This window comes from Fringilla coelebs (assembly GCF_963513975.1).
Source record: "Fringilla coelebs genome assembly, chromosome: Z".
In the NCBI taxonomy this organism is placed as follows: domain Eukaryota; kingdom Metazoa; phylum Chordata; class Aves; order Passeriformes; family Fringillidae; genus Fringilla; species Fringilla coelebs.
The window spans coordinates 26,608,190-26,628,263 of NC_140031.1; the positions used below are offsets into that span (position 1 = coordinate 26,608,190).

A 20,074-nucleotide genomic window follows, 5' to 3' on the forward strand; every position below is an offset into this window, starting at 1 on the left:
TTTTAAGATTCATACAAAGAAAAGCAGCTCTACTAAAGAAGAATGCATTAAATGTTTATTTTCCCTAAACTATTCTAAAATACAAATAAGAAACAGGATACTCCTGTCCACTTAATGCCTGTCTGCTCTTAAATTCAGATTGGCTGACAAAGCCTAATTACAGGGTAGATACCTGAATAGTTATGAAACTAATAATTATGTTTTCATTTTAGTTTATCTTTAAAAGCTGACTTCCAATTAGAGTAATGAATTTTGTGAAGCAATAGTTATTCTCATTGAAATAGATGTTGGTAGTTAAGCTGACTCTGTTCTGTATTTCATGAAGCAATCAGTCCAATTATTTCTATTACACTGTAGGCATATAGATGTTATTTTACAAGTAAAAGTGATAAAACCATCTGCCAGCAGGCTTGTAATATAAATTAGACACAAAACAGTGAGATAATGGACTGAAGAAAGGCTGAGAACTGGGAAATCGGTCTGCAAATTGGAGGCAGTATCTTGTGTTTACTCAGAGACCTTTATCAGTCCTGTTTATGTAGATATGGTACTGATGCATCTGTGCTGTCTCTGCTGAGAGTTTCTTTGGACGGACATCCTGCCCTCTGAGTTTATTGCCTGCTGTGTGCATTGTGAAGACACTGTAAAGGAGGGTCTGGCATGAAAGCTTGGCAGTGGAAGTTTTGTCATACAGCATAGCAGGAAGAACATATTGGCGGCCTGGGGAAGGGTTGGGCATTGGTGCAGAGAGCTAAAAATTGCTCCACATACTTAAGGGAGTGTTTGCATGCTTCATCAATCATTATGTATTCTGAAAATATCAAATCTCCATGCTTCTAAGAATTTTGCAATACTTGATATTTTCAAAAACTCCTGGAGCCATCATACTTTGAGTTTATTCTGTCTCTTTCTTTTTTTTCCAAAACACAAACCCTCTTTTCAAATCCTTCTTTCTTGTAGAAAACCTTAAAAATGGAATCTGCAGCATCACGGGAATCAGAAGTCTGAATAAAAAGATGTATAAAATGTAGTTTTTGAAAACTTTGGACTTTTTGTGGACCCTGTGACTTTTGTGCACCAAGATAATGGGTGTTTTAATGGCTATAAATAAGAGTAATAAATGTTTTCTTCTTCTCTTTCCCTTAGTTTGGAGATTTGCTCTTTGAAGAGGAGGTTGAACAATGTGCTGACCTGTGTCAAAGAGTTCTCCATCACTGCAGCAGCAGCATAGATATTACAAGGACTCAAGCCTGTGCCACTCTCTATCTCCTCATGAGATACAGCTTCAGCTCTACCAGTGTAAGATTTTGAGAGCAGCAGTGTATTTTGTGCCACCTTTTTTTGTGATCAATTGAAACAAAGACTGAAGTTGCAACAGCAAGTGGAATGCATCTACAGTGACCTGGTCTGCTGTTTCACATATTTGAGCCAAGAGAAGTGCTAGAAGTGCAGGGGGAAAGTAGCTTTAATTATTGTTCATTGCATTGATTCAGGAAACATGACTCCTGCAATATCTGTAAATGCAGCTTCAAACAGAGCAGCATTAGGCCTCTGACAGCAAAGGCTATACAATGCATAAGCAATATTCTTCACATTGTCTTTTTTCTTTCATTCCTGTGTCAGAACAACCCAGTCTAGTTCTATTCTAATGGAATTGCAACCTCTGTATACTCCTGTACACCTGTATTAATAGTAATTTTTCACTAGCTCCTTGGCCTTAAGACTAGGCTCTGATTTTTACCACATATGTGGAGCAAAATGCATATATTATGCATGTAGATTAATAATGTTCCAGCCCAAAAGCATATACATTAGCATTTTGGATAACATCTGATCTTGCACAGAATTTCCTTCACTAGTTATTACTTTAAAAGCCTTGGATATGTAAAAAGTGTAAGCTCTGCAGAAGGAAAATGTACTGCAGACACATCATGATCATCAGGGTGTAATGCATTGCCAGCTGGAGCTCCCAGAGGCCTTTTGCCTCCCAGATTTGTTTCCAGAATGTTTTTGCAGTCATTCTTTCTCATCTGTTCCTGTGTGTTGTCTGATCCACGCACCCACTGGCCTGTGCAAAGGGGGAAAGGGGTGCTTCTGGCTTTCTCCTATCTCAAGAATGCATGCATATTTCAAGGAACATTCTAGCACCAAATTACAGACATGTCAGAATTAGGGGTCTTTGGCTTAAGTGGGTAAAACATGATTAGGTTTGATGCACCAGAGGCCAGTTATGTGAGCAGTTGGTCTACTGCACTCAATCTGGACAGGAGAAAGTGGGTTTGCTTCATAGAGGAGGTAGATGTGTGAACTGCAGTGCAGCCATCATTCTTTCATGCTTTTGTTTTTTTCTTCTGGAAGAATTTTTCAAGAGTGAAGATGCAGGTGACCATGTCGCTAGCTTCTCTGGTTGGAAAATCACCTGAGTTTAATGAGGAATTCCTTCGACGATCCTTGAGAACCATCCTGGCCTATGCAGAGGAAGACACAGATATGCAGGCAACGCCATTTCCCATTCAGGTTAAATCTTTTATGGCATCTGTGGCTTTTATCAGGAGCTTTCACATAGGACCATGCTCGAAGCAAGTTCTAGATCTTGGTTTTCCAAAGCAATGAAAATAAGGATGAAGATATTATTGCATGAGTTTATGTCTAGCACAACAATAAGGGGGGAAGAAGTGGATATTATTCAATGAAATAAACTATAAAGAATTTCCCCAGAAATCACATTACAGGAGAACCATCTCTTGGTTTTGAGTACAGCTTTCTCCTAGACCCTAGCAGGGACTATGGCCTCTAAGAGTTTGCCAAAATGGAATTTGATTAGTTATGTTTTCAGACAAGTACCACCTGGAAAACTTCTTCCTCTTTGCCAACTTGTAAGGTGTCAGCAACAATAATGAAAGTCTTGTCAGACAACTGTCAAACACTTTGTTAAAATTCTTAGAGTAACTCAGGTTGTGCTGAAGACTTACAAAAACATCTGGCTTTAGATGTAAGATCAACTAAAGCTGAACTCCATTAGCACATTTGACTTTTTTCATTCAGAAATAAATAGATCAAAGAATTTCAGCTCATTTTGATTAACTAAATTATGTGTGTTTGTGAGATTTGCTATATGAGCAGCCTTTGCTGCATTACATAGAGCTGAAGAAAACATCCTGACATTTCCTTGGGTAAAAGAGGCTTAAAGAGAGTAACACCATCTCGTGCAGATGCTGTTGTTTTTCCAGAAAGAAAAAATAAACACCTGAGATTGAGCACATTGATCTTTGCATTGCTTCAGGTAGAGGAGCTACTGTGTAATCTGAATGGCATCCTGTCAGATACGGTGAAAATGAGGGAATTTCAGGAAGATCCAGAGATGCTAATGGACCTCATGTACAGGTGAATCCATTTAGAATTGCTACTGAGAAAATTCTGCAGTGAGGTGAGCTGAACTATGCATTTTAGGGACATAGCTGTGACAAACTCTCTATCTTTTCTGTTTGTGCTCATTTCCTTTTTAGTAGAGCAGGGCACCCAGGCTGCAGTCATTGCACATTGCAGTGCAACCTGTGGGAGGTGACATAGATTTGGACAAAGATAAGAGTCAGGTACATTGAAGAGTTTTGGATGCAGCAGTTTTACTTTCCTCATAGCCCCTCTGTCTCCTGCCCAGCACTGCCTAACCATTTCTTTTGCTTTCTGTTTAATGAATCATATAGAATAAAGAAAGACAGAATGTCTTCTTCCATTCAACCCAGGGGAAGAATTATAAGGGTATTTTTGTTATTTGAGAAGTGATCATTCAGACCTGCTTTCTGGCCTGTGTTTTCAGAATTGCAAAAGGATACCAGACATCGCCGGACTTGAGGCTGACTTGGCTGCAGAATATGGCAGAGAAGCACACCAAGAGGAAGTGCTACACAGAAGCAGCCATGTGCCTGGTCCATGCTGCAGCACTGGTATCAGAGTACCTGAGCATGCTTGAGGATAGGAACTATCTCCCTGTGGGCAGTGTTAGTTTTCAGGTAAAAGGTTTGACAGCATAAGGCAGCTCTGCTGTGTCTGTTCTTGTGCTAAGCAAAGCAGAGGTGTGTGTGGGGTGGATGTTACAATGGCAGTCTCCAGCTTCTATTTCCAGCAGTTTGATACTGCAATCTCTCATTTGCTAAGTAGAACTCCTCTATTATCACATGCTTTTTCTAGGGCTGTTACTTATCAACTGTGACAGATGCATTTTTCAAACTTCTTTCTCATAATCTAGATAATTGGAGCTGCTCAGCTCTTTCAGGCGTGTTCTCCAATCCTTTGACTGCCCTCAAGTTACTAACCAAACCCTTTTGACTGATGAATAACACAATCACTGCAGTCAATCCAGTATATCCAAGTCAAGTAAAAATGTCCTATACGTTCTTTCAGCATGTGTTGTAACTCTCACATTATCTCTCTGAAGACTTCACTGGTTTTTTTGGCATTGTTGAGCTCTTTAAGCAGTAATAAACTTTTCCAGATGATTTCCTTGGGTTTAGTTTTTCACCTTACTTTTCTGCATCACATAGATGAAGGCATAAGTCTTTGTGGTTAAAGTTAAACTTTTTAAAATGCATATATATATCCACTTAGTTTATTAGATTATGCAGTTTTAGATACCCTTGCCTGAACTGACTTCATATGCAAATTCAATGATTTTAGTGCTTCATTTCTCCCTATTATTAAAAATAAAATGGCCAAACCCTTAATTTATTGCCATGTGTTGATAATTTCTCTTATATCATTATTCCCTGAAACCAGTGAATTATTGGCTGCAATGATTTAAGTAAATTATAAATTATTTCAACTAATTAGTGGGAATATTTTGTTGGATCACTGTTTAGACATTATTACCTTTATTGGACTGTAATTTCTTTCTTTAGAAAGCCTCAGGTTTGTGTCATCTGGTGTTGATTCAGTCTAAGTACAATACTTTTAAGGTTTTCTTTAGTAATTTTGTATCAGTATTTCCACCATTTTGTCCTGGTGCAGTCTGATAAACCTATCACCATCTGCTCATCTTGTACACTTCAAAGAAGTAGATGATCCCCAAAGCATATCTCGTCTTCTGGAACTTCTCCAGTTTTGTAAAACAAATGGCAGCTCAGGATTCACTGCTTGAATACTCCTTTGCTTAGTTTTTTTGATCTGTTGCGGAGCACTTTTTATTGTCAAAGGGAGTTTGAAATATCTAGCTAATACGAATACTTGGTGCATTTATCATCCCACACCACTTGGGGTTTTCCCCTTCAAAATAGTAAATGTGAACGTGATTGAGCCACTTGGCATTTTGCATTGAATTTAGTCTGGTGGGCATTAGTATTTTCAATACCACCTCAGTAATTAGGTGATGAACAAATGTTTGTTCTTTATTTTCTTTAGAATAGTTGTATGATAGCTGTATGATAGCTCAAGATAGCTGTATAATAGCTCTTTTTAATGGCTAAACTTCTGGCCGTGGATTTATTCTTCTGCCATTTTGCATCCCTTACCAGTTTTGTATATCTTCAAACTTCTAAGTTCCATCCATTACTTCTATTTACTCTTCTTTCTACTTGTTGGATACTGTCATCATTTGGATATAAGTGAAATCTGCTTTCCCTCCCCAATGTCATCCTGCTTCCAGGCTGCCTTGAGGGCTTGTAAGCTCACACACTTGACCCTAATGCAATTCGTCCCTCCATTGCTTCTAGATTATGCAGGCTGCTATGGATATGTTTTCATTTATGATAGAGAATTGTGCAAGGCAGTAGGCAAGCAAAAACTTAGGAGTTTAAAAGCAGCAAATCAATTTCTCTCATCAAAAGGCTTGTGTAAATACATATTTTCCAAAGACACAGTTTCCCCATAGGAGAGAGGTAATAAAATGCCCTAATGAGAAGAACTCAATTACCTAACTCTTTATCTGACAGCAAAATTTTGGATTTCAGTTTACTCAATAACAGTAATTAACTATAATAACCCTTTGCATTTTTCTACAGACTTTCAAGAAAAGGTTTCCCATTCTTTACAAACCGGTTTATGTTTTTTAGCACCTGCGGAGATCTTATTCAGATGACTTTGTTAAAAGAGGGAAACACTATGCAGACTGGCTGAGCTTCAAGTGTAGTTACAGGTCTCACTCACTGACTCTTTCTGTGATCATTTCTTCATTTGGCTTAGATATGAGATCAACTAAATTGTTGATATGCATTTAGATGTGGAATTGAGGGTGATAATAATGTGAATAAAAATATTGCTCTTCATGAGTAGAAGTATTATCTCCTTTTTACAGATGAGTAAAATGAGTCAGCAAAGGATCAAATCAGTTCTGTCTTTGATCTTCTGCAGTGAGCCTGTTAGCATCCAGAAAACTGACTGTCAGTAGAGTAATACTTTTCCTTATATTGTACCAGACAAAATGCTGACCTCTGTGCAATCAAAACTATCTCTCAAAATCAGTGAGGTCACTTTCAGTAGAATTCCATTTGAGCTTAATTCATGTTTATGCTAAATCTCCTTCACAAGCGGTAGAGCAGAATTAGTGAGAGTATGAAGTGCATGGGGACTGACTCTAAAGCCACTTTGTAGTAACAGAGACAAGTACTTAGTGTGTGTCTACCTGCTGAGGTACACAGCTCAGCAGCAGCCTAATTTGTCTGGGCTGTTTGGGCATCTACATTGCAGGCTACCCCAGCCTTATTTAGCATGGGGATAAGGGCTGGGATCAGAGAGATTTTGAGTTCACAGAAGTACTTATTTTCCTTAATGAAAACTAGACTTGCTGATAAAATACATTGTGATTTATTTATTGTCTTTATTATACAAGGGATATGTAAAATTCTCCAATATGAAAGGTAGATCAAGGCTTAAATTGGGTGAGGCATGTCTACTTTGCAGAAGATCATGCAAGCCCCAGGAGTGTGTCATGCAGGCTCTCTCCTCCTAGAGTGCATGGACTGTTAAACATGGAAATACATTCCTGACATAAGCTATTAGAGGCTTAAAGATGGAGAAGGAATAATTGGTGTCTGTGTATTTCTTGTTACTTTTGTATAGAAATAATTTCTCTAGACTCTCTTCTCTTTGCTACAAAAGGAAAATAAAAAAATAATAAAAAAATTTTTAAAGCCATCAGAGTCACGTGAAAACAGTCCTTAATGGCTAGTGTTACGGAAAAGGAAAACCTGAAATAAATCTGGATGGCTTGTGAGTTTCTGCAAGTATGTGCCAGTGAACCTAAGTCTGGTTGAAGTCATTCTCTTCAATGAGACTGGTCGGTTAAAAAGTGGCATAGGTGTGCTAAATGTGTTGTGGTTCTTCCTCTGGCCAAAGTTCAGATGTATTCTGAACTCCTGTGAATGGCGTTCTGAGGCTGTGCTCACCCTTCCAGTGGTGCTGACATGATGTGCAGACTAGGCAGTGTGATGGCAGCATGGCTGGAGTAAATTTCATCCATGGAGAAATTAATAAATCCATAAAACCCAGGGGGGAAAGCCCAATGCTGCTGGTGGTGTGTGGTGCCAATTCTTTATCTGAAATCTGATCAATAGTAACAGCCCTCAGTGTCTCTGCTATTTTATAAAGATGCCTTTAAGGACTCAGCTGGCTAGCCAGCTGGCATCCATCCTGCACTCAGACAGATTGTCATTGCCAGTTTCTGCTGAAGTGAGACACTATGACACTAATTTAACTCCTTTTAATTAATAGAAAATCGAAGCTTAGCCTTTCTGCTGCTGCTGAAAGTTACTTATGCCAATCCCATACTATAAGTACACATATTTTGCTGTTATTTGTACGTATTATATATATTATAAAATTTTAATGTTGATGCCACCCAGTGTCATATATTCAAAGTCCTGAAGAACTGTAGGCATGTTATTTCGTGGTCTAGAATCTCAAAAGAGTGCCTTCATCTAGTTTTATTTAAATGCACAGTGAGATCCATACATTAACAAGAAACCGAGTAAATCCTGCAGGTTTGAAGTCTCGTATGGCAGAGGATGAACCAAGAAGAAGCAATCAATTGTGGTTTTTAGAGTGATATTGTCTGTGTCCTACTTCTCCTCTGCTTGGAAAAGATGAATAAAAACCTGAAAGTTCAACTTATTCAAGCAGATGGAGTCCTGTTTGGAATTCCCCACTCCTAAGTGCCAGCACTAGGAAGGGCACATTGCTTGTGACTCTAGTAATGTTGGGGATTGAGCTCCATGGAAATCCAGCCACCAGAGAAGAGCTAGTTTGACCCCTACAGGAGTCTGCATTTTAAACCTGAGGCTAGGAAATAAATTCTCTAGCGATTCTTACAGCGAAACTCCTGATCTGCCATCTCTGGAGATTTATGACATTACTTTCTCTTCTAAAAAAAATGTAACTATGTAGCCCCTGGCTGCACCTGAAAAAACCCATTCCTCTTCCCATCATGTAAAGATGTTGAAACAATTTCTTCCTCAATCTTTGTAATATACTGTTGATTTAGGTTTTTTATTTGTGTGCTCTGATATATTTTAGAACATTTCATCCAATGTACTGGAGGAATCTGCTGTTTCAGATGATGTTTTGTCTCCAGATGAAGATGGCATATGTTCTGGGAGGTATTTTTCAGAAGGTGGACTGGTAGGGCTGCTGGAACAAGCTGCAGAGCTCTTCAGCACGGTGAGTGAGGACCAGAATCACCAGGAGGGAATGGACAGTGGGCTGCCTAAGCCAGATCCACAGCTTCCTTTCCTGCACGTGAGGAAACAATGTAGTACTCCTAAACCAGGCATCACAGACCTGCCACAGTCCAAATAACAAGGGGACACATTTTTGGCTGTCCAAGGACTGCCTCAGTCAGATTAAGTAACCTAGGCTTTTTCAGCCTAGCTCAGCCACATACCCACCTTTACTGTGCAGACCACAGGCAACATCAAAGTGATTGTCTCACGCAGGAACCTAGACTTTCAGTTGGTATTATCATGGGATAGTATATTTAAGAAAAAGATCTTGCATAAAGTATATCTTTTTAGGAGGCATGTCAGAATTACACATATACTTTTACAAAACATACAAGAGCCTCATAATCTACACTTATTATGTAAGGACTTGTGATTTAGCATCTCTAAAGATATCACTTGTGTCCCTTTGTCCAGAATAGCTGTGGTTGCCCTGAAACATACATAACAAACAAATCCATTTCCTGCTGCTAGCCTGCATTTCTAGTTCTTGTAGTCCTGAGGCAGGAACCAGGGCTTTACATGGGTATTTGGGCTCAAGAGCCAAACAGATCAGAGATCCAAATTACATCCAGTTCATTGTTTGCAGTTCAGAACAGCCCATTTACTGTTGCTAGTTTTCAGAACACCTAAACAAGCAACATAGCAAATCAACAGATGAATCCCATAAATCCCCTTTTCAGCCAAGCCATTGATGGAGATATAGTTTCTTTTCAGAGTGCATGAAGACTCACTTCATTTTTTCTTCTTTTTTTTTTTTTTCAAAGGGAGGTTTGTATGAAACTGTGAATGAAGTGTACAAAATTGTCATCCCCATACTGGAAGCACATCGAGACTTCAGGAAGCTTACCTTGACACACAGCAAGCTACAGAAGGCCTTTGACAGCATTATTAATAAGGTACTTTTGAGGCAAGGCACTGCTAGCAAGACACATTGCTGGGTTGCACTATTTGTTTGAGACTGCTGTTAATAAAACTGTTCATGTGTGTATTGGGTTTGTGTGGCCAGGTGTTGATAGTGGAGGGGTAGGGTTTAAAGAATGATGTCAATGAGAAGCTGCTAGAAACTTTACCCATGTCCAACAGAGCCATTTCCAGCTGCTAGCCAAGGCTGGCCAAGGCTAAGCCCATCAGTGACAGTGGCAGCCCCTCTGGGATAATATATTTTAAAAGGGAAAAAAGTTACTGGTCAGATGTAATTGTGCTCAGAGGAGAGATGAGTGGAAAATGTGTGAGAGCAGCAGCTCTGCAGACACCAAGGTCAGTGGAGAAGAAGGGGCAGGAGGTGCTACAGGTGCCAGAGAGAGACTCCCCTGCAGCCCATGGTGCAGACCAGGGTGAGACAGCTGTGGCCCTGCAGCCCATGGAGAACCACAAGGGAGCAGAGACCCACCTGCAGCCCATGTAGAACCCCATGCCAGAGAGGTGGATGCCTGAAAGAAGGTTGTGACCCCATGTAAAGCTCACACTAGAGCAGGGAGGAACCACAGGCTGAAGCTGGAGAAGGACTTCTCTCCCTGAGCAGTGGGAGAAACAACATGTGATGAACTGTAATTTCCCATCTTCACTCCATTTCCCATCTTCCTGTGCCATTGGGAGAGAAGATGTAGGGACTAAGGAGAAAGGGGGAGAGGTGTTTTTAAAATTTGTTTGACTTCTTGTTATCATGTTCTGAGTTAGACTAATTTTCTCAAGTCAACTGTGTTTTGCCCATGAGGGTAACTAATTCTGATCACACCCTATCCTTATGTCAACTCATGAACCATTCATTATCTCTCTCCTGTCCAGTTGCAGGGAGGGATAATACAGTGGCTTTGATGGGTACCTTGCATCCTGCCATGATCAACCCCCCAGAATTTGAAATAATTCCATTTTCTTTTTTCAAATAAAAGCTTCCATCTGCTTGGGTCTACCTACATAACCTACTGTGTAAAAAGGCTCTCCATAAAAAAAAAAAGCAGAAATTAGTATAAAATGGTTTTAACTGAACATGTCTGTGTCCACCTGGCCACATCTGTTTAACAAAAATAACTTTATTGTCAATTCACTAGTGTTTTCAGTTATAAAGCAGAAGAGTGTTTATATTTATAAAACATATTTCATAAATATGAAACCCCATCTAAATTTTCAGGACTCATACTGTCCCTTCTCTTTCTTCAGAAGAACCTTATTGATGAGCCTAGTCAGTTTCAAATTCGTATAAATTTTCATTGCAAATTTGCAAAATTTTAATTTTATTACATGTATTCAAAGGAATTAAAAATTAATAAGGTATTTTTTTCTGTGCAACCTCCTTCATGATCAGCTTAAATTTGAAATTAGATTGCAGACAAATGTTCCCTTTGTTATTTGCTTTCTCTTCTGTGTTTCTAATCCATCAGCACATGATGATATATAGAAGTGGCTTTGAAATGCTGAAAATGTAGGACTAGTGGATTCTCTTATACATCAGCTGAGAGAAAAAAAGGCCTCCAAATACTACAATGTCCACATAAAGCAGTTGTAAATTTCCTCTTCTTTTTATCTATTAGGGTCAGAAACGAATGTTTGGAACTTACTTCCGTGTTGGTTTCTATGGATCAAAATTTGGGGACTTGGATGAACAGGAATTTGTTTATAAGGAGCCTGCAATTACAAAACTCCCTGAGATTTCTCACAGATTAGAGGTAAGGAAAAATATTATGTTAACAAGATCTCAAATGGCATATTATACTTTTCAGTTAACCCACACAGTCCTAATATTATGATTGCTATATAAAAAATCAGTAACGAACTGATTTGTACCATATTATTTCCTTAGTGCATAGCATTTCCACAGTATCCCTTTTTAAAGCATAATTATGTAAGTGATCCCATTCCTTTGAGGCTATGTCTCTTATAAGCGTGCCTGTAAAACATTGAGTGATTTTGAGCATGATTTGGTATCTTTTCAGCTCTTTTTATAGAATTGCTATGTCTGATTGTTTAACCTCAAGTTCTGTGATTGTCTGAGCAACTCACAGTGATCTTGGTCAGAAGATGCCTTACCCTGGCCAGATGTGGTTTGTGGAGCAGTATACTGACTGTACAAAGCCCAAAAAAGTCATGGTTGTCACTCGTTTCTCCTAGAATTGCACTAGCATTGCATAAAGGACTAACATTTTGGGATAATTCTGTTTCCTTTCTAGGGATTTTATGGCCAGTGTTTTGGGGAGGATGCTGTGGAAGTGATTAAGGACTCTGCTCCGGTAGACAAAAGAAAGCTGGATCCCAATAAGGTAGGGAAAGTACTACCGAGAGGGTTGAGTGCTTTGTCCCACAAGAGAAATGGGGAGAGAAGGTCCCCTTTGCAACTTTTATGCTCAAACATTAAGGCATTAAAAGAAACCACACAACTTGGTATCTCTGTGCCCAGGGGTATTAAGGCCTCTGTGACAGGTTTAGCATGGTAGCTCATCAGAGAGTATAGAAATTGAAATTCTGATCTCTGCTCCCTGCCCTGGTTCTGATCCCCAGGGTTAAGCTGTGCCTTCCTAGATGCAAGTTTTGTTAGCTCTGAATAAGAAAATGACCCCTGCAAGATTTTCAGCTCTTTCCTTTTCCAGACCATCCTTAGGAAATGTATACTATGGGATACTTCACGTGCGCCATTGCTTTTACATTCCTTGGGTTCTAAAGTACTGTAATGGTTCTTCCCTCTTTTCTTAGGCATACATACAAATTACTTTTGTGGAGCCCTATTTTGATGAGTATGAGATGAAGGACAGAGTTACCTACTTTGAGAAGAACTTCAACATCTGCCGGTTCATGTACACTACACCTTTCACTATGGATGGGCGTCCCAGAGGAGAACTTAGTGAGCAGTACAAGAGGAACACCATCCTAACCACAATGCATGCTTTCCCCTACATCAAAACTAGAATCAATGTCATTCAAAGAGAAGAGGTAATTCAGTTTTGAAAACAGATCTAATTTCTCAAGGACTGAAGGAGTCTCACTTCTCACTGAAGGGTGGGAAGATTTCTACATTTATGCTTGGCAGAAAAAGAATGCTGAATTTCTCTGACACTGCTCTTGTAAACAGGACTATCACAGAAGGGACAGACAAGGCAAGATAGAGATATACTATGGAGAAGAGACGATTCTTCTTTTGACCTCCTAGCTCTAATGCTGTGTAGGAGGATATGTGGAGCTCTGTTTGTAGCTATACTTCTAGTTGTTAAAGCAGAAGTAGGATAGGAGTACAGTCAGAGAACTAGATTTGGTTTAGGCTGGTTTAGAGACAGGGAAGCTTTATACTGTAGAAAGTACAACACCCTTTCAGGCATGAAGTAACTTAGAATAAGAATGAATTATGCGAACAGGAGGTCTGATTCACGCCCTATTTCTGCAAATGATAAGACATCTAAGACCTTTGGATCAGCTGCACCATCTACCAAGTTAGATTGAACAGTGTTCCTGGGTTTCACAACTACTGCTTTTGAAAGAGTCATATTTAGAATAGGTCAGCTGCAAGCATGATTCAAGTAATGAACCATCTTTTCTTCCTTTTCCCTTAGTTTATTTTAACACCAATTGAAGTTGCTATTGAAGATATGCGTAAAAAAACACAGGAACTAACTGCAGCCACCAACCAAGAACCACCAGATGCCAAAATGCTCCAGATGGTTTTGCAGGGCTCAGTCGGAGCCACTGTAAATCAGGTAAGGGATCCAAATAAGCCAGATGAAGTGCACTTTTCTCACTGTGCATTCTTTTTGCACTCCTTCTTCTTGCACTGGAAGAAGTATATCTAGTCAGACTCATTTAGTCACTGTGTGTATTTAAACTTCATCCCTTGATATTTAGCCACTGTATACTGTTCATTAGCTATGCTTTTGGTGAAAGTGTTCATGGGAAGCGCTGTCCTGGCTGCATGTGCAGAAACTCATAGAAGTACATCCAAGGATTATTCATTTCTAGCATGCTAGCAATCTCAGCCACTTTGTTCATTCCAGATTTATCCTTGGGGAATGGAAATAACAGCAGCAATTTTCCTGTGGAACCACCACAAACTCAGTTTCATTTAGGAAATTAAGTCAATATATGAAGTCAAGACCCAAGTACCCCAAAGTAAAGCTGAGATACAATAGGTATAACACAAATATACACACTAAGAAAAAGCCCAGGCAATTAAAAAAAAAGATGGAATGCTAAAGCCATGGCTGAGCAAAAAAACTTGGTGTTGTGCACAATTTCACAGAGTTTGGAGTTTTTTTCTGAAAGCCTAAATACTCTCCATTTCCAACCAATGCATCTATTATGAAATAATGTATTGTTGTAAGCTTTGCAAAGAGTGATCTTTTTCAGCACTGGGCTTTTTGCTTGAAGGTCTTGTAACACACACACAGGAGCTGTGTTTCTCTAATATAAACAGGTTTGTCACTAGAGCTGTCTCATCTCCTCTCTGCTGAGCAGAATTTGTTCCCTTTGTTGTGGGACTGGAGGAGAAATAAGGGTAGGATAAGATATAACAGGCAAAAATTCTGCTTGCCAAAGGAAATATTATGGGGGAAAGAGAGCTAAAATCCATCCTGTGTTGGTAACTGTGCATAGCTTATTTTCTTTCATAATTGCACTTAGGAAATAACAAACAGCTTTAAACAAATGTGTGTCTGCTTTCAGTCTAAGCAGGTGGGTTTGACATTTTCCTGTGTTATTTCTATAAGGGACCACTAGAGGTAGCGCAAGTGTTCCTGGCTGAAATTCCAGCAGACCCCAAACTTTATCGACATCACAACAAGCTGAGGTTGTGCTTCAAAGAGTTTATAATGAGGTCAGTAAAACAAAGTTGAAATGCTGAATTGCATCAATACATTCAATATTAGCAATACTGCAACGATAATATGACTGAGTAATTACCTATGCAAGTTAGCATCATGAATCCTGGCATCTCACACCTTGAACTCTTGGACCACACTTGTTATTTCTGCTTCACATGAATGCTTTGGTAGGCATTGCACTCTCGAAAGGAAGAAATGTTAACACTCTAAACTAATAATGTATAAATTAAGATCTTCCGTTTGTTTTATCTTTCGACATCTTATAGAAATCAAACATTTCAGACTATTGCCTTGATTTGTTTTTTAGTAAAATTATATTCTTACTTAAAAAGTTGTTCGTAAGAAAACCACATCTGTCAAGCAGACACAGTGATAGTGGCGGACACGTCCTTTGCTTTAGATACATTTGTAAATCTCAACAAAAATAATTCACATATGAAGATACTCATCTCCTTAGTCCAGACTATCCTCCTTGCTGAAGGATAAGTTAAATAAATTTGAGTTAAATAAAAGCAAGTCTTATGGAGAAGATACAGCTTGAATTAAATAAAAACAAGTCTTATGCAGAAGATACAGCTTCTAAGCATTGCTGTTGCCAATTTATCAGTTTATACAGTAAGTAGTCAGCTAGCTCAGTATTCTGCTGTCATTAAATTTGCTTTTTATTCGTTCACTCATGCTTTACTAATTTCTTAAAAATATCATCTCAATTTATTTACTTGGAAAAAACAGAACTTTCTTATTAGTTCATTATTATGTTAGTCTTGACCAGAGGAATGCCTAGACTAAAGGAACTGTTTCTTTTCCATTTAATAACACAAAATGAGAGAGATTAACAGAAGTAGATTATGTATATCATGGGGTTTTTTTTTCTTTCCTTTTGTCTAGGTGTGGTGAAGCAGTGGAGAAAAACAAGCACCTTATTACTGCTGATCAGCGAGAATATCATCAGGAGCTCAAAAGAAACTACATAAAACTGAAGGAGAACCTTAGACCCATGATTGAGAGGAAGATCCCAGAGCTGTACAAACCTGTAGTGAAAATCCCTAGCATAAGGTATAGTTAGGGCAGGTTATCTGTTGTAGCTATACAAAATATGCCATTTTTTGCAAGGAAGAAAGGGAGTCCTACTGGCAGCTAAAACCAAGCTGGAATATACACTGCCAACTCTATTACTGATTAAAGAAATCTGCTGACTTCCACTGAAGATCATTCTAATGTTAGCTGTGTTTCTCAAGCTCTGCATTGCGGGGGTAGAGGATTTATGTAATTTCAATGCATTGTTAGATAAGACTTCCCTCTCACCCTAACAAATTTACTGGAAATATCTTGTGATTTTTCAGCCTTTGAAGCCAGAAAGGAGATAGAACAAATAAGGCACCATGTGGTGTTAGGCAGCATGAAGTCATCCTTTCACTACAGAAAACATAATCCTTTTTAATCACATGACTGACACAGAAGAGTCTAATGTTCTTTGATTATGACTATACACTTCTTCACAAAGCCACTGTGTCCAGTTTGGGGTGGGAAAAGAAGAAATGACAACTCTGACCTGCCGACACATTGAATGTTTCAGCTGAGCTCCTTTTCACAAGACAGGTATTTCTGTGATTGTTTTTCATTTGCCAAGTCTATTAATGAATCTGTTTCATTGCAGGGAATCTTTTCGTAACCACAGTTTTAGGAAATACGATGCCCAGACTTCTTCCCAAAGCACCTAAAAATTAGCTGCTTTGGCCAAGGAAGAGCTTCATGCTGCGAGACAGAAGTGATGGAGTATTTGTTCCACATCTATGAAATCAGAAATCTCTCACAAGACAGCATGTGCACTTTCTGGACAGCATGCGGAAAAGCATTTACACATTTACACTGAATGAAAAATAGGGGATAAATCCTTACCAAGCACGTATCACAAGGGCTTGGAAAGGAAGGGGATGCTTTTTAGATACTTTTGTATATATTGTACAATAATGGCCTAATGTAGAGAGGTGGACCTTAGAGTGGTCAGTGCCATGAAGCCAGTCATGGCTAGGCAACAGACATAGAACTTTTGTGTGGTTTGATTGAGGTGAATCCAAATAACATGTCTAAGGAATAACAACAAATTATATACTTTTACAGTCCTTTTCTAAGACAGCATTTATCCATGTGCTTTTGGCAATGAGGCACATCCTGCAAGTTAATCACATGCTTAAATTCTGTCTTAATGAGGAGGGATGTGGTTACCTGCTCAGTGTTTGCTGAGCTGGCGCTCTAGGGAAGGATAATTTCCTCAGTCAGTTTCTGAACAGATCTTTGTCATGGCCTTAACAGGGGAGTTATGCACAGATTTTCTCAACCAAAGCATGAAAATCAAGAAATAGTAATAGATAGTTCTTATAGATCTTCTAAAATTTTTTCTAAGTATAGGGACATGCAGAATAGTGACTTGACATGAAGTTAGTAATCTGTGACTTATTTAGCAGAGCTAACAAGTAATAGTTTAAAAAGAAGATGCTAAGCTATGAGTAATTCTTTATTACATAAAGCTCTTGCATAGATAACCTTATCCAAAATTAACTACAGAAGCTCACAATGGGGATTTCCTGCAAATCACTTCACTCAGGCTTTACAGCAGCTTAAGAGAAATTAGCACATAATTTATAGTACCTAGTGCTTGGTATTTTTTGAGTCCTAGGCAAATATCTTACTAAGTAATCTTTTTACCACTTGTCTGAATTATTATTACAATGTTATTACAATTTTGCAGATGAGGATGCAAAGCAAGAGGAGAAATTAGGAATTTAGAACTCATTTAGGACTTTTGGAACTCATTAGGACTTTTGGAACCCCTTTAGTGAGGCAGTAGAAGAGCTACAATTTTTATTGTGACAATGCTTGCCACATAGTGTTCAAATTTTGAAACAAAGACCTGTGAAAGCGTCCTAAATATTACTTCCTCTCCTGCACCTCTTCCATGTTTTGGAAATGATACTTTAATGCTGATTAAAGTAACCAATTCCATTTGCCCAAGCAGAGAATTTAATGTTAAAATTCAAGGAAATGGTCGACTTTTTTCCTTTATGCTTCAGTTTAGAAAATTACAGTGAACTTTCTCAAACCTGATACCATATGTTTCCAAAGGCAGGGCCTCTTTAATCCGAAAGTGTAAGGGATATTGAGGCTGTTGCTTTTAGTGGAAACATTTTGACTTTTTGTGGTCACCTGCAGCCTTGCCATTTGATAATATGAAAAGCACTTAATTGACATTTGTATCATATTTTGAATGTGCTTTGTAGAAGATTAGCACAGATGATCAAACAAGATGAGATGTGGAAATAGGTGGAATGAACCCTGTAGTTTCACAGCACTTGGAGTATAAGAAAATAATTTCCATCTTCATTCATAGTATTGTTAAATTAAATAATCAGGAATAAGAACTCCCTGACTTTGAAGTGAGCGTATCCAAAGTACATAAGCAAATGGTATAAAAAGCTCAAAGCAAAAGATGCCTCTATGTCAGAGTAGCTTCTCTAGATTCAGTTGCTTTGAAACAGTTCTAGATTGAAAAATTACTGATTTCCCAGAGTTTTGAAGCTATGAGATCTCTGCCCTTTCTCTATTGTTTTTAACTTCCTGTTGTGGTGAAAGATCAGAATATTGTCATCTATCAAACCCACAATTCAACATCACTGTTAACAAGATACTTATCCTTTACAGCCTAAATAACAGAAACCTCAGGTAAATAAACTCCCTTACAAGTGTACAATAGACTAGATAAAAGTAATGAAGGGGTTCTTGGAACTGAAATAATACTCAGGATAATATGAATACTGACGGACTCTTCACTGCCATTTTACAAGTTGAGCACCTTGAAATCAGATGGCCAGTCTTGCCTTCAGTTTGCATTTCATGTTGTCCCTTCTGCAAATGGAACATGGCTTGTACATTTCTTTCAAGAGCTGAATTATGTGAAACAAATTTTCTATATTACAACATACATTTTTCAATAAAGCGACTGTTACACAGCATATTTAGAAGTGCCTTTGTGTTGCATCTTATCTCTTATCTATTGAGGTATAAGATACTTCAGCAGCTGGAAAGAAAATTTCAATAGGAACAACATTTTCTTGTGGAAGCATCATTTAGCAAAAAATACATATATTTGGGCAGAGGATGAGTTGGTGTGTCTTTAGGATAAATTGTGCCTATTGCAGGGATTACAAGCAACAAGTTGCTACCCAACTTCTGTTTTTCATTCAGTGTATTGTGAAAAATGTCAGTGGGAAGCTCAGTGACAGCAGTACCCTCTTTTCTTCCCCTGGTCTGTAGCTGTAGAGCAGAAACATGCCTGATTCCTGAATTCAGCATCTGGACAATTCAAGACTAGAGAGAGTTTTTTATGTCCAAACTAGGTAGATCCAGCTGCTGCGGCTGTCAATGGGGTACCATCAGATAAGCACTACACCATCCTAGACATTCAGCTGGGAGCTCCCAGAGCTCACTCATCCCTTGGCAATTACCGCTAGCAAGCACCAGCGTTAAGGAGCATGGTGCTGAATTTGGCACAGGAATCCTCTAGCTTAGCACCAGCGTCTCTCTGTTGACACATCAGCCATGCCCTGTCCTGTGGCAGCACGCGGGTGGCAAGGTAGTGACCAGCAGCCTCAGGTCTGTGCACAGCCCCACTGCCGCAGGAGAGCGTGGTCCAGACCACGTGTTAGCACATCTGGCAGATGTAAGGAGTCCGTGCTGGGTATGAGAGGGCCAGCAATAATGCCCGGAAGTATAAATGTCAATGCATTTTGAAAACATTTGAACAGTCAAGGTAGCTGCTTTTGGTCAGCGCAACGAACCCTATGTGGAGCCCTAACTCTGGATTTCCTGGTTTGCAAAACAGTATCTATACAGGGACCACACCTTTCATGCTGCATGAAAGAAATCACAACATCAGGAGGGGATGGACTGAACTGGCACGACCATGAGTAGGAGTAGCCACATTTGTGCTGGGTACAGAGAAAAGCAGTGTCGTCACTTAAAATTGGCAGGTGTGGGTTATTTGACCTCTCCTGGGAAGCTGAATGCCTTCTCGTTACGTTTCCCACCAATTGTGAAGGCTTGGGAAAGTGAAAGCAAACATTTAAACTCTTTTTTGCTGTTTCTCTTTTTGTCAGTTGGAAGTATCATTGTCTCAAGTATTTCAGAAAGGGCTGTTAAAGCTTAGCAGAGAGCCTGACACTAAGCCATCTAGGACTCTTTTAGGTGTTTCAATCTCTCAAAGCAATGCTTGTTATGAAGCACACAATAATGGTGTTTTACCTGGGTTTACTGCACTGAACTGCTGATGTCTTCTGATAGAGAAGAACACATACAAGGAGGGCTCATAGCCATTAGAAAAAGTCTCTTTTGATTACACAAATAAAGACAATGCACTCTCAGAGTAGAACTCTGTGTTTTGGAAAGCTACAGTAAATTCTGGCATTCATTGAGCACTTCTCAAAGGGACTATGTTCTGTCACTCTTTATGTTCTTACAGAGGAATTAGTTTAAATTACCCATTTTCATTCAAAACCAGACTGTTTTGCAACT

General features: G+C 39.0%; 1 protein-coding gene across 1 annotated transcript in view; it reads left to right on the forward strand.

Annotated features, from left to right (window-relative positions):
• The window catches only part of DOCK8 (dedicator of cytokinesis 8), a gene marked incomplete at its 5' end in the record, with an annotated part of 88,169 nt that extends 71,207 nt beyond the window's left edge, over positions 1–16,962 (forward strand). Inside the window, 13 exons of the mRNA XM_084224704.1 lie at positions 1,147–1,299; positions 2,359–2,517; positions 3,284–3,384; positions 3,818–4,010; positions 8,503–8,646; positions 9,473–9,604; positions 11,237–11,371; positions 11,873–11,962; positions 12,393–12,629; positions 13,244–13,387; positions 14,393–14,499; positions 15,395–15,562; positions 16,164–16,962. Coding sequence (XP_084080830.1) covers positions 1,147–1,299; positions 2,359–2,517; positions 3,284–3,384; positions 3,818–4,010; positions 8,503–8,646; positions 9,473–9,604; positions 11,237–11,371; positions 11,873–11,962; positions 12,393–12,629; positions 13,244–13,387; positions 14,393–14,499; positions 15,395–15,562; positions 16,164–16,227 — 1,827 coding nt within the window. The 3' untranslated portion in view covers positions 16,228–16,962. The remainder of the gene's footprint in view (positions 1–1,146; positions 1,300–2,358; positions 2,518–3,283; positions 3,385–3,817; positions 4,011–8,502; positions 8,647–9,472; positions 9,605–11,236; positions 11,372–11,872; positions 11,963–12,392; positions 12,630–13,243; positions 13,388–14,392; positions 14,500–15,394; positions 15,563–16,163) is intronic.
• Between the last annotated feature and the right edge of the window lie 3,112 nt (positions 16,963–20,074).